At 42.7% G+C, this 15,116-nt stretch overlaps 1 protein-coding gene across 1 annotated transcript in view; it reads right to left on the bottom strand.

The window, feature by feature from the left end:
- GRK6 (G protein-coupled receptor kinase 6) overlaps positions 1–15,116 on the bottom strand; it is a 114,425-nt gene that overhangs the window by 14,596 nt on the left and 84,713 nt on the right. Inside the window, exons 10-14 of the mRNA XM_073620517.1 lie at positions 13,746–13,783; positions 11,247–11,336; positions 10,962–11,170; positions 4,518–4,655; positions 4,200–4,337 (exon numbers count right to left, since the gene is read on the bottom strand). Coding sequence (XP_073476618.1) covers positions 4,200–4,337; positions 4,518–4,655; positions 10,962–11,170; positions 11,247–11,336; positions 13,746–13,783 — 613 coding nt within the window. The remainder of the gene's footprint in view (positions 1–4,199; positions 4,338–4,517; positions 4,656–10,961; positions 11,171–11,246; positions 11,337–13,745; positions 13,784–15,116) is intronic.

Below are 15,116 nucleotides of genomic sequence, written 5' to 3' on the forward strand. Positions count from 1 at the left end.
TGTCGATCTCCCAAACTAACACATCGAATTGCTGCTTTACCGGTCCGGGGATCAGAAATCCCCCACGGTTTAATCTCCTAAATGTAGCTCACAGAAATACGGATAGGAGGCATTCTGATTGGGCATTCGGTGCCGACCAATCAGAACCCATGTAGCCCATCCTGTCAGCGCTGGAGAAGAGAAAGCCACAGGGATTTCAAATCCCCGTACCGGTAAAGTGGCGATATGATGCATCAGATCGCCGGCTTCAGGTACAGCGGGACCAGGTGCAATGGGGAGGGGGTCCAGTGTAAGTTCACATAGTTACATAATCAGGTTGAAAAAAAAAAGACACAAGTCCACCTAGTTCAACCATAAAAATAAATAAAAAATATCATACAATCCCATATACCCAATCCTATACCCACAGTTGATCCAGAGGAAGGCGAAAAACCCCAGCAAAGTATGATCCAATTTGCTACAGCATGGGTAAAAAAATCCCCCCCCCCCGAGAGGCAAATTGGATTTTCCCTGGATCAACTTTACCTATCAATACCCAGATATATTATGTACATTTAGGAAATAATCCAGGCCACTCTTAAAGCAATCTATTGAGCTGGCCAGAACCACCTCTGGAGGGAGTCTAATCCACATTTTCACAGCTCTTACTGTAAAGAACCCTTTCCGTATTTGGAGATTAAATCTCTTTTCCTCTAGGCATAGAGAGTGCCCCCTTGTCCTCTGTGTTGACCGTAAAGTGAATAACTCAACACCAAGTTCACTATATGGACCCCTTATATATTTGTACATGTTGATCATATTCCCCCTTAATCTCTTCTCAAGAGAGAATAAATTCAGTTCCTCTAATCTTTCCCCATAGCTGAGCTCACCCATGCCTTTTATCAGTTTGGTTGCCCTTCTCTGCACTTTCTCCAGTTCCCCCGATATCCTTTTTGAGAACTGATGCCCAAAACTGAACTGCATATTCCAGATGAGGTCTTACTAATGATTTGTACAGAGGCAAAATGATATCTCTGGAGTCCATACCTCTCTTAATGCAAGAAAGTATTTTGCTTGCTTTGGAAACCGCAGCTTGGCATTGCATGTTATTATTGAGCTTGTGATCTACCAAAACCCCCAGATCCTTCTCCACCACGGATTCCCCCAGTTGTACTATGATGCATGCATATTCTTAGCTCCCAAGTGCATAACTTTACATTTATCAACATTAAACCTCATCTGCCACATAGTTGCCCAATTAGACAATGCATTGAGGTCGGCTTGTAAATTGGAGACATCCTGTAAGGATGTTATTCCACTGCATAGCTTGGTGTCATCTGCAAAGACTGAAACGGTACTTTTAATCCCAGACCCTATCATCATTTATAAAGGTATTAAAAAGTAAGGGTCCTAGCACTGAACCTTGGGGTACACCACTGATAACCTTAGACCATTCAGAGTAAGAATCATTAACGACTACTCTCTGAATTCTGTCTTTTAGCCAGTTTTCTATACATTTACAAACTGATATTTCCAAGCCTGTAGACAGATTCTTCTGTAAAGGTGAACTTACCATTTAAGCTGGCCATAAATGTATGAAAATTTGGCTGGGTCAGAAAATGTACAGTGTTTAGCATTTATGGTATTTATTATCCTTGTGTACAGGGGCGGAACTACCACCATAGCAACCCATGCGGGCGCTATGGGGCCCACAGCCAAGTGGGGCCTGGTGAGGATGAGAGCACCGCCGGCACAGTCTCCCAGCCAGGGAAAGAGAGAGGAGAGGAAGAGGCAAGCTGTCCGTATCAGCAGAGAGCTGAATTGCCCGATGTAAGAGCTTTCATTAGAACTTCCAGTGTTCCAGGGGCTCACGTCACATAGCTCCACCTCTTGGCCCGGCACCTTTGATAGACAGAATGCCGATCCAATGCGGGATGTGTGACATAATCAAAGGCATCAGGCCAAGAGGTGGGGCTATGTGACGATGAGCCCCGGGAAGATGGGATTCAAATGAAAGCTATTACAGCGGGCAATCCCGCTCTCTGCTGATCTGGGTGGCTTGCCTTTTCCTCTGCACAGGTGAGGCTTATGGGGCACAGGTAGACCAGGCTGTATTGGGCACAGGCCACGTTGTGTGGGGCACAGGCCACGCTGCATGGGGCACAGGTCACGCTGCATGGGGCACGGGTCACGCTGCATGGGGCACGGGTCACGCTGCATGGGGCACGGGTCACGCTGCATGGGGCAAGGGTCACGCTGCATGGGGCAAGGGTCACGCTGCATGGGGCAAGGGTCACGCTGCATGGGGCAAGGGTCACGCTGCATGGGGCAAGGGTCACGCTGCATGGGGCAAGGGTCACGCTGCATGGGGCAAGGGTCACGTTGTATGGGGCACGGGTCACTCTGCACTGGGCACAGGTCACGCTGCATGGGGCACAGGTCACGCTGTATGGGGCACGGGTCACTGCACTGGGCACAGGTCACGCTGCACGGGGCACAGGTCACGCTGCATGGGGCACAGGTCACGCTGCATGGGGCACAGGTCACGCTGCATGGGGCACAGGTCACGCTGCATTGGGCACAGGTCACGCTGCACTGGGCACAGGTCACGATGCATTGACACTAGGGCAGCTGTGGGGGGGGGGGGCTGTTTGCAGGGGGGCCCCATACAACATTTTGCTATGGGGCCCTGCTATTTCTAGTTACGCCCCTGCTTGTGTGCTTGTGTATGTTTCGTGGGATACACTTCCAAAGCTATGGCCGATATTGTGGATTTTTAGCTGTAAGCAATAGAGCTTGTATGGATTTTTAATCCCTTTTTCCTGTTTGTGTGCCCCAATAATACCCACCACCGTAGGCGTCGCCAGGGGGTGGTTATTGAGGCTGTAGCCTCGAATCTGGAGCCCATCTCTTGCCACAGGGTCCCTGCCTAACCAGCGGGCCGCGGCTGCGGCAGGTGGGCTGCATTAGAGGTGGGGGGGAGAGACGAGTGGGCAGACGAGCAGAGATGACATTATCTCTCTCCGCCCACACCACGTCACCACTCTTCCGCCCTCACAGCCGGGCCACTTCAATGTGGGAGCAATGTGCGGCGAGGAGCAGAGAGACGACATTATCTCTCACTGCCCGCCACACATCAGCACTCTTCCGCCCTCACAGCGCGGGCATCTTTAATGTTGGAGGTGCGGAGAGGAACAGAGAGATTACATCATCTCTCACTGCCCGCCCTGCATCTCCGCTCTTCTGCCCTCACTAAATGGACCAGTGCTGCCAGTCTGCCACCAATGCGGCGACAATGCGGTGGCACTGGCTGGCATGGCAAGTGGCAATCCACATCAGCTGGCAAGTGACAACCCACATCTAGTGGGAGGTGACGTGGCAAGTGACAGTCTGCAAATGGTGGCAGGTGACGTGGCAAGTGACAGTCTGCAAATGGTGGCAGGTGACGTGGCAAGTGACAGTCTGCAAATGGTGGCAGGTGACGTGGCAATCTGTAAATGGTGGCAGGTGACGTGGCAATCTGCAAATGGTGGCAGGTGATGTGACAATCCACATCTGGTGGCAGGCGACATGGCAAGTGACAATCCACGTCTAGTGGCAGGCGACGGTGGCAAGTTAAAAAGCTGTATCTGGTGACAGGCGACGGTGGCAAGTGACACGCCCAGGGCTCCCACTGATTCTGCATTATGGCGAGTTGAACCACTTCATTATATATTAGAATGTAACAATAGAAACAATATCAACCATGGTGCCATGATCACTGAAACGCCAACACCAGCCTTTGCCCATAAAAAATTGCTTACCACCGGTGTGCCCCCCCGGGCCTGCAAAAAGGTTGGTGACCGCTGCTATGGGCTCTAGCCCCAGATCTTTTGCAGACCTAGCAACGCCCCTGCCCACCAAGGTAAACTTACACTTTAAATGTAAAGTCAGCTTTATGTAAATATTCTTATGAACTTGTTGGTGCAGCCTTAAATGCTTATTACAACCCTTTAAATGTCAATCTACAAATCTTGATTTTTAATACAAATATAAAAATACAAAAGCACAAATATATAAAAATGTGAAAGTTGTATTCAAATGACCTTTACATTACCACTACAGTAATAATAAACTCTAAATATACCCTTTTCTTTTCCAATTAAGGTTGCATAAAAGGGAATTCAGTCTCTGGACTGGTGACTATGGCAATCCTTACATCATGCTTGATGTAGACCTACCTCATCTTGCCACGGTATAGACACACAACCAGTAGCAATTTTTCTGTAAAAGTCGCTGTCGGTTTGCTCTAGCTCCACTCCTTTTACTGTTGAAAACTGTTCTATGTCCAGGACATCCTTGCAGTAAATTGCTTGCGGCTGAAACATAGCAGGAGAATGAGGTTACATAAAAGCATATCACATAGCATCATAAAAAGTCTATTATGGATCATCCCATGACCAGCAGAAATATTGAGTAAGCTTGGAGATCTCCCCCTCCCCTGTTCACATCACTGAATTCGCTTTCTTTAAGTGTTGAAAATAAAATGTTATTCTTACATCTGGTTTGAATGGGGGGTCTAGCATTCCAGCTTCAAGTCTCTTAAAATTTATATGCCTGAACAATGGGTGTTCTTTTACTTCCTGTGCGCCTCCACCACAACAACCTAATCGCTGATCAGGGTCTTTACATAGAAGCTGTGTAAGATAAAAAAAAAAAAACAAATTTGAGAACTGAACACCAACATGACACCTATTCATACAGAAACAAAAATTATGAGTGCGTGGGAGGCTTCATTTCTACAGTGCACGTATTTATCACTGTTATGCTTATGTGCCAATCAATGCATATACTTCGATAAGGAAAAAAAAATAAACACTGTATGCATCTGCAGTCACGTACCACAGAAACACTACATATTTCTGACAGCAATCCAACGCAAGCTCCAAAAAAAATAAAGTTACTGTTCTTTTGAAAGCGAGGCATGGGAAAAATTTTACAGAATGCAAAATATCTTTAGAAGGCTTTAAAGAGTCACTAAGACTCGGTTCACACTGGTGGGATGCAGAAACCAGCAGATTCCTGTGCGGGTCCCCGCATCTGACTTGCAGGCAGTTCACACTGACATCTGCGAACCTCTGTGGGTGTCAGTAGAAAGTTAATGACACCCCCAAATCGGTTCATAGAACACAGTGCAAACTGTGGAATCGGATCACATGGGTCTGAACACCCACGCAATCCGATTCCAGTGCAGACCAAAAAAGGGTCCTGCACCATTTTGGTGCGAATTCGATGCGACTTCAGCCATACAAACTAAACACAATGGGGGTGGGGTATTTCATGTAGATTAATGGAGGAATCGCCTCCCTGTTAATCTAAGACATAGGCTGGCAGGGCGTGACACAGCCTGTGACTGGCAGAAATCCACTCACACCATGTTATTTCCACAAAATAATGATTTGATTTCAAATATATATTTATATGACAATTTAAAAACAGTGAATTCAAAACATCATATGACATCTACCCGATAAATGAAAGTCCCAACCTGTCAACATTTTGCTATAGGCAAGAACTGGTTAATTTTTTATTTTTACTCTGTATTCCAAAGGCTGTTTTTTTTTTTTGTGACCAGCAACAGAGGACTACAAGCTCATCCTACTTATGTTTCCTTGCAGAGGGGCTGGCAAAGATCTGGGTCAGCAATTAGGAAAAGGGTACTTAGATTTTTTTTTTTAAATAAAATAATTACAGCGCTATCATCCATATACACAAATGGAGGGGACAATGTAAAATTAACCACTGGAAGATTTACCCCCTTAACGACAGGGCATTTTTTGCAATACGGCACTGCTATACTTTGACATTTGCACGGGCGTGTGATGCTGTACCTAAATAAAATGTATGTCTTTTTCCCACAAATAGAGCTTTCTTTTTTGGCGGAATTTGATCATTTCTGCGTTTTTTTATTTTTTGCACTATAAACAAAAAAAGAATGACAATTTTTGAAAAAAAAAAACAAAAAAAAAAACACAAACAAAAAAAAGGAAGAAGGGGGGAATATTTTTTACTTTACTTTCTGCTATAAAACACATCCAATAAAATTAAAAATAAATAAATACATTTAACAAAAAGTCCTTATTGATTTAGGTCAAATATGCATGCTACATATATTTGGTAAAAAAAAAAATCCCAATAAGCGTATTGGTTTGCGTAAAAGGCATAGTTGTGGCGGACAAATCGGACACTGACACTTTAGACACTTTTTTGGGGACGAGTGATACTAATACAGTGATCAGTGCTAAAAAATATGCACTATCACTGTACTAATGACACTGGCTGGGAAGGGGTTAAAGGGTTTGTTAACCCACATATAATTATATATATATATATATATATATATTATATATATATATATATATATATATATATAAAAATATAAAAGACTCGCGGCCGCTTTACAGCTCCGATGGATGGCTTCTGCAGGGGCCAAGATCTCCCTCTGACGTCAGCTGGGGAGGTCACGTGGCCACTCAGCCCCTCCTGCAGTAGCCCTGGAAACCGGCCGAGAGTCACGTGACCGGCCTAAAGATCGCACTTAAAAGACATTTACATGCCTCTTTTTTTTTATAAAAAAAGACCAATACAGTGTGGTAGGCCTGACTATATTAGAGGGGCTGGCAGTGCCCATTTATAATGTATTTGTACTAATAGTGGGGGGCGGATTTAAGAAGTGGCAGGATCAGACAGTTTTTTTTTAGTTTAGAGAGGGGCAGGTTACTCAAGCACTGTGCCGTTTAATCTGCATTAAGGGACCAGGATCTATCATAATTATATATATATATATATATATATATATATATATATATATATATATATATATATATATTTATTTATTTATTTTTTTTGTGTTAAACACTTTAACATCCGGGGCAATCAAAGGGTTAGCTGTGTGCCTAGCTGGTGTTTTCTTACTGTGGGGGAGGTACTTGTACTAGGGGAAGGCATGGATCAGTGCCCCTGTTTTGCAGAGACACAGGATCCATCCTTCTTTACTGACAGAATGGTGATCTGCCTTATTTACATAGGCAGATCGCAGTTCTCCCTCTGTACCAAAGGATTGGCGGGTGCTGGCAGGCATCGAGTCCACAGAACCCGCTGGTCAGTTCCTGCTGTATATGATCACAGGTACTAGGTAGGTGATCAGGCACAGAGCGGCCGCCCTTCTGCATTATATCTATGGTGGGCGGTCCGCAAGTGGTTAAACAGTACAGTGCTTAGTATCACTTTAAAGAGGAGTTCTGGCCTGTAAAAAAAAAAAATTAAATACTGTAGCTGCTGAGTTAATATAATGATACTTACCTGTCCAGGAATCCCATGATGTCTGTCCATCGGCTCCGGGTGCAGGCATCTTCACTACTGCACATGCACAAGTCGCACTGCGCATTCTGAATCCCGCTGTCTTCTGGGATCTGTGTGTCTCCCAGAATGCAGAGGAGGGGGGGGGCAGGAAATCTTGTAGATTGCTTCAGAACGAGTGGGTACCTGTTATTGACAGGTATCTGCTTCCCCTGAAAGGTGCCAAATGTGGCAGCGGAGGGGAGAGGAAGTAAACAAGCAGAGCTTCCCGTTTCGAGTGGGAGGCTCATTTGAAGCTGAACTCTGGGCAGATACAACATATCCCATTTAATACAGCTGTGTGCCCCTATCAGGCAGGAATTCAAATTTAAAAGAAAAATATAGTCTCGTCAGTGTTGCTTTGGATATAAGGCTGGCCATACCTAGAACAGTTTTTTATTTTTTTTGATCAACCAGTGGGCTGATCGATTTTAGCCTTTAATGTCATATTTCACCCTTTCATCCTAAGTGAATGAATGAACTTGACACTTTACTTACCTCTCCTCTTCATACTATCAAGCGGAAGTGCCCTACCCTGTTCTGCAAAACAATCTCACTTTCACAATTACAGACATAGCTAGCTGTTCTAGTAGGCTTACGTTTTACTTTCTTATAGCCAATTACCATACTTTATTTCCACAAATGTATTTTTACATGGGGAAAATTTGTAAAAAAAAAAAAAAACAAAAAAACAAAACAAAAAAAAAAAAGTATAAAAGCTCCCTCAGACCATTTCCTCTGAAACTGCCAGTTTACATCGAATGACCTATATCTTAATTGTTTCACGATAAATATAGAAGTGTGGAAAAAAAAAAAAAAAAAAGAAGAAGAAAGGAAGTGGTGCACCTTCTACTACAACTGATGACAGAAATCTAGATCAGGTCATGGGTTACAAAACCTAATTGCCTTCCTATTTCTGTGGTATGCAGAAGAAAAATCAAATAAAAACACCTATATAAAAGGCCAGATCTTCCTGCTCGTGAATGTTGCAGATATTCACCACACCTACATCCTCTGTACATCACAAGTTAGATATGAAAGTCATGAGAATCTTTCTCAAGATATTTACCAACTACGCCATACTGTATATGTCATAGTTGGGTAAACCAAAGTGCAAATGTCACCCACAGCCAAGAGTCAGATTCTAGCAGACGTTTTATAATACTGCTTAGAAAATGTCAGCATTGCCATAAAGAACACCTTTTTGTCTAAAGCGGTTGGAATGTAAGAAAGACTCAAGCCCTCTGCTCTTATTTAAAAGCAGTAAATGGGTCTCTTGCCCAGATTCACATCAGCTCAAGACCGTGTAAGGTGGATATGTAAAAATTCTAACAAGACCACTTCTAACAGGTACACATAAAAGTGTATTTGAATTACACTTTGCGTTGTTTTTTCCTGAAACTAAATCATGTTTCTATTATTTATTCTAAACCTATGAGGGCCAATTTACACAGTTAACACCAGGATGGGGATCTTTATTTTAACCACTTGCAGAAGCGCAGCCTGTGCAGGCACAGGCGCCGCCCCACTGTGATTGTACACAGCGGGAGTCTGTCAGCAGGTCTCGGCCAATGATTCGTGGGCGGGATCTGCTGATTGGCTGTGTCCAATCACAGCCCAGAGCCCTGTGTTGACAATCAATACAGGGCTCTATACAAAGGGAACAATCTGTTTCTTATCCCTGCTTTGCAGGGATAAAAAACAAAGAACTTTAGTAATAATCAGCACACATTACACTTTGTTAGGCACACAGTTAACACCTTGATTACCCAAGAGGTTAACCCCTTCCCAGTCAGTGTCATTAGTACAATGACAGTGTATATTAGCACTGATCACTGTATTAGTGTCCCTGGTGATGTCAGTGTCATTTAGTCAGTTCCCATTTAGCGCCAGTTAGTGTCAGATTGCCCACCACACTATCGCAGTCCCATTATGAGTCACTAATCACTGCCATTAGTAGTACCAAAAAAAAAAAAAAAATCCAGTATATATACACACCATATTTTGTAGACACTAACTTTCACGCAAATCAAGCAATATACAGTCAGGTCCATAAATATTGGGACATCGACACAATTCTAATCTTTTTGGCTCTATACACCACAATGGATTTGAAATGAAACAAACAAGATGTACTTTAAATGCAGACTTTCAGCTTTAAGTTGAGGGTATTTATATCCAAATCAGGTGAACGGTGTAGGAATTACAACAGTTTGTATATGTGCCTCCCATTTTTTAAAGGGACCATAAGTAATGGGACAATTGGCTGCTCAGCAGTTCCATGGCCAGGTGTGTGTTATTCCCTCATTATCCCATTTACAAGGAGCAGATAAAAGGTCCACAGTTCATTTCAAGTGTGCTATTTGCATTTGGAATCTGTTGATGTCAACTCTCAATATGAGATCCAAAGAGCTGTCACTATCAGTGAAGCAAGCCATCATTAGGCTGAAAAAACAAAACAAACCCATCAGAGAGATAGCAACTCTCCAAATCAACTGTTTGGAACATCCTTAAAAAGAAAGAACGCACCGGTGAGCTCAGCAACACCAAAAGACCCGGAAGACCACGGAAAACAACTCTGGTGGATGACCGAAGAATTCTTTCCCTGGTCAAGAAAACACCCTGCCAGATGAAGAACACTCTCCAGGAGTTGGTGTATCTGTGTCAAAGTCAAAAATCAAGAGAATACTTCACCAGAGTGAATACAGAGGGTTCACCACAAGATGTAAACCATTGGCGAGCCTCAAAAACAGGAAGGCCAGATTAGAGTTTGCCAAACAACATCTAAAAAACCCTTTACAGTTCTGGAACAACATCCTATGGACAGATGAGACCAAGATCAACTTGTACCAGAGTGATGGGAAGAGAAGAGTATGGAGAAGGAAAGGAACTGCTCATGATCCAAAGCATACCACCTCATCAGTGAAGCATGGTGGTGGTAATGTCATGGCATGGGCGTGTATGGCTGCCAATGGAACTGGTTCTCTTGTATTTATTGATGATGTCACTGCTGACAAAAGCAGCAGGATGAATTCTGAAGTTTCGGGCAATATTATCTGCTCATATACAGCAAAATGCTTCAGAACTCATTGGACGGCGCTTCACAGTTCAGATGGACAATGACCCGAAACATACTGCGAAAGCAACCAAAGAGGTTTTTAAGGGAAAGAAGTGGAATGTTATGCAATGGCAAGTCAATCACCTAACCTGAATCCGATTGAGCATGCATTTCACTTGCTGAAGACAAAACTGAAGAGAAAATGCCCCAAGAACAAGCAGGAACTGAAGACACTTTGTTTGGAGTACAGCATTGCATGAACAAGCAATTACCAGTTAAAAGTAGAATAGTGCTAAATAGCAAAAAATGGCCTGGTCATAAAGAGTTCACTGTCCAATGAGATTTGAAAAGTAGTCATGCGAGGGCGACTAAAATAAAGATCCTTATCTTTGTGCTAAAGCTTTTTGTGTATTGAGCCTGAGTGCTGTTTCAAAAATACAGAGCATGCATCTGTTTTGCAGTTCCCAACACCAACTAGGATTGGCAATTGGCGACTATAGGTTCTGCCATTTCCCTATCATGTCACACAGAATGGAATTTTACTCACCATAGTACAGAGAGCCTTCGCCTCTGGCGAAAACTTGCCTGAATATTCTTCTTGGCCTTCCTTTACTAACCGCTCTACCTCCTCACGTTTGATCTTCCTCTTCCTCTGCTGGAAAGGGGACTGTCCCTCTATCATCTCATACAGCAGACAACCAAGTGCCCACCAGTCTGGGCTGAATGTGTACCGTTCATTCTTCACCACCTCAGGAGCTAAAAAAGACAAAAGCATTGTTATAACCCCATCTTAGCCAGCACTTTTCCTGGTCACCTTAAGACCTCTACTCACCCATGTATCCTACAGTGCCTACTCTGCCTTTAATAGTTTGACCTTCTGGGATGTGCACAGCCAACCCGAGATCGGAGATCCGGATGTGTCCTATGAAAATAAGAACAGTATGAAAAGCCAGGCAGGAAGACATACATTTAGCAGACACCCACTCAAGTATAAAAATATGCCTACACTACATCATTGGCCTTATGTATAAAAATAGTCTTTGGAGGAAGTTAAGAATATTTTATGAATTGTTTTATGACATGAAACAAATATATGCACAGCATGTAAAAAAAAAAAAAAAGAAAAAAAAAAAAAGTCACAACCTACAATAAGGGATGAGACAATTTATAATATTATACAGGGTAAACATCTGTACAGTTTAGGCCCGGATCTAGGCGGTGCTGGGGTGGGCTGCACCCCCCCCCCCATCTACTGGGGCCTCCGAGAGTGCATGCACTGATCTGATGGGGGTGAATGACGTAAGGGGGACTCCGATGGGGACCCTGATAGGAGCATTTGAAGTAAGGGGGGCACTCTGATGTGGATATTTGATGTAAGGAGGAATCTGAGGGGCCAATTGATGTAAGGGGGCACTCTGATGTGGACAGTTTATTTAAAGCGGAGTTCCACCCAAACATGGAAGCTCCACTTATCTGCTTCTTGCCCCCTTCGGTGCCACATTTGGTTGGCACCTTTCGGGGGGGGCGGGGGGTTGGGGCGCAGATAACTGTCAAACACAGATACCCAATCCCACTTGCGTGTAAGGGCGTCGCTGCGACCTACGTCATTTACGCTCCCACCGCTGCTTTCTGGGAGACACACACAGGTTCCAGAAGACAGCTGGACTATTCAGAAAGTGCAGCGCGACTTGCGCATGCGCAGTATGAAACAGGCTGTGAAGCCACAAGGCTTCCCTTTACCTTAGTAAGGATGCCACTGCCTGCACCCGAAGCCAATGGACGGGTCAGCTTCAGGTGCCGACATCGCGGACTCCCTGGACAGGCAAGTTTTTTTTTTTTATTAAAATACTTTTTTTTTAATATGGGCTGGAACTATTCTTTAAGAGTGTACTCTGATGAAAATAAATTGATATAAGGGGCACTCATATGGGGAACAACTGATGTAAAGGGGCGCTCTGATGGGACACCTAATGTAAAGAAGGACTCGAATGAGGACTCCTGATGTGAGATGGGACTCTGATGAGGACACCTGATATAAGAAGGCACAGGTATTGTTTATTCATCCTAATCTGATGACAGGCTAAGACATAACTGTAATAGTGTTCCCTGATCACTTATGAAGCATGCCCAGTGAACAGGGAATACTGGTTTCCTTTGTCTCTGTCACTCTACCGACATTACACCCCCTGACTTTTATTACTGCACCCCCAGACTAGATAAGCTAGATCTGGCCCTGGTACAATTACTAGTTTGCATTTAAGGTGGCCATTTAAGATGATCGTCACTGCCTGATGAAGGAGTCCTGCATGACTCCGAAATGTTAAACTCTCCTGTTTTGTTATGTGATCATACTTCAATAAAGCTGTTTGGACAACTTAAAGATCCATGGTGTGCTGGCAAATATCTACATTGACAAAATACTGGAACATGACAGACACAGAGCATAAGAGCAGAAGGAAGTAGTTAGAAGACCACCAAGTAGGATTTCAAAACGCTAATTTGCATATCAACCTATATTTTCATTTCAATATACCGATTTTAATCAGGATCTGTTTGCAGGTCTACCCGTCAAGCAGGTAATTGGCAAATTGTATGCAAGACACATGCCCACTTCCTGTTCTCGTTTGTGGTTATCTGGCACAGTTATATTTGCATTTTTCAAACAATGTTCTCAGCACAGAACCTAATAACTTGCTTACTGAACAATCTTTTATATGAAAAACTATTCATTTAAAGCTTGAGATGTCTGGTGAATGCCAATTAATGGCCATGCCTAGGTTAGCCATACACAATTTTTGTTGTTGTTGTACAACCAAATAAATCAGTGAACATAACCAACCATTACATTATAGGGTGCAAAATAAAAAAAAAAAAAACTGGCGATGGATAAATTATTTCAGAATAATTCAGCTGGGAAAATCATTCTCTGAGAAATGTTTTCTATACAAACAATTATTAATTTTACAGGACAATGATACACGATCTAAGTGAAAACCCTTTAGAAACAGTGAATGTTCACACTAAATTAAAATGATAAAATGTATAGGTTTGGTTACTTACTATCAATCATATTATGCAAAAATATTAGTTATAAGAAGAATTACTTGTGTATGGCCAGCCTAGGATAATTTATGTCTATACTGATTTATCAGGACATACACAAGCATACTTTTCTTTGCAGAAAGTTCCAATGATTTCAGCATTGAACTACAACATCATAACATCTGTAGCAAGCCTTTTCAACCTCTTCCAGTTGATAATGTGCATAAATCATAACCCGTTTAACCATTAGGCTCAATGATAGATAAGGATTTAGAATCTTATTACATACCATGGTCATCCAGCAAAATATTTTCTGGTTTTAAATCCCTGTTGAAAGAGAGAGGGTATTCACACATGAGCATCCCACATAGAATATAAAATGGCAATTACTCTACTTCATCAAGACAAATCTCTAAAGCAAGTGTTATTAATTGGGGGAATCTATAACCCCTGGGGGTGTGGGAACCAAATGATCCAAAAAAAAAAAAAATCTAGCTTGTGTATTAGTGATTGGCCATTTTTATATAAATAAATATTATAAAATTGTTTTTTTTTTAGCTCTTCGGGTTGTAGCAGTCCATTTGTGAAGTAAAATATAGCTTTAAACATGGGGCAAGTTGGGAAGTAGATATCCTGAAAAATTTGCCAGCCTTCTTAAGCAGGCCATATGTGATGCAATTTTCTTTCCTGCAGCCACAGTTTCAGGACAGAAAATGGCGTGATTCCCCCATTAACAGTCAGTGTTGATGCAAGAATCCCTCCTGCTGAGCCATTGTGTTCACCTGGCAGGGGGAGCAGGAAACAGTCCTTGCTGGGAGAACACAGTGATTATTGTAAGCTCCTGTAGCTGCTGGCAATCGTCGCATGTAAAAATCCGACATGCTGGTAAGCCAATTAATGGTTTGACTTGGGTACAATCGGCCTACCAATAGATAGTTTGAATCTCGGCCGGTCCCTGCTGAACCAGCCGTAATTCGAACCATCTATGGCCAGTCAGCTTTAAGTGTAATTAGGGACTGATCACAGTCAAGATTGCTACCTTGTGCTGGACCCTTATAACGAAAATTTGAAATCAGTCAGCTTCTCCTCCTCTTTATCATTTTCCAATATGCCCTAAAAATATGAAGTAGCTAACATTTTTGCTTTCGAAAATAAGGTTCTCATCTTCTAAAACTGAGACTCAAGAACCTGAAAATATATATGTTTTTTTTAATTCTAGGTAGGAAAATGTGTTAAAAAGATCTATACAGATAATCTGTTTACCTATGATTCGTTAGGACTATGCTTATAATTCTCTATATGTATATTGTGGTGGTGTAATGCTATACAGCACAGTGAATTCAAAGCCTTGCAGTACCACAGCTCAATACATACATGAAAGGTCTCTCAATGGTAAGGCTAGACCTACACCAACTCATGCACACCACAGAATGTGCTTTTCTGTGTGTACAATGCATGCACTGGTGTGCATTGCAAAGCGTTAACACACATTGAAGCAATCCCCCTCCCCAACTTCAACGCATTTCTTATGTGCATTACATTGTGTCGGATTGTGGATTTATCTCAATAAAAGCACTATTTTTTTTTTAATGTGCTGCAAATAAGATACCTGCCAACAGTTAATTAAAACTCTCAGTGCATATATGAAGTCTTGCCCCTG

Source organism: Aquarana catesbeiana, linkage group LG03 (genome assembly GCF_042186555.1).
Source record: "Aquarana catesbeiana isolate 2022-GZ linkage group LG03, ASM4218655v1, whole genome shotgun sequence".
NCBI classification, from domain to species: domain Eukaryota; kingdom Metazoa; phylum Chordata; class Amphibia; order Anura; family Ranidae; genus Aquarana; species Aquarana catesbeiana.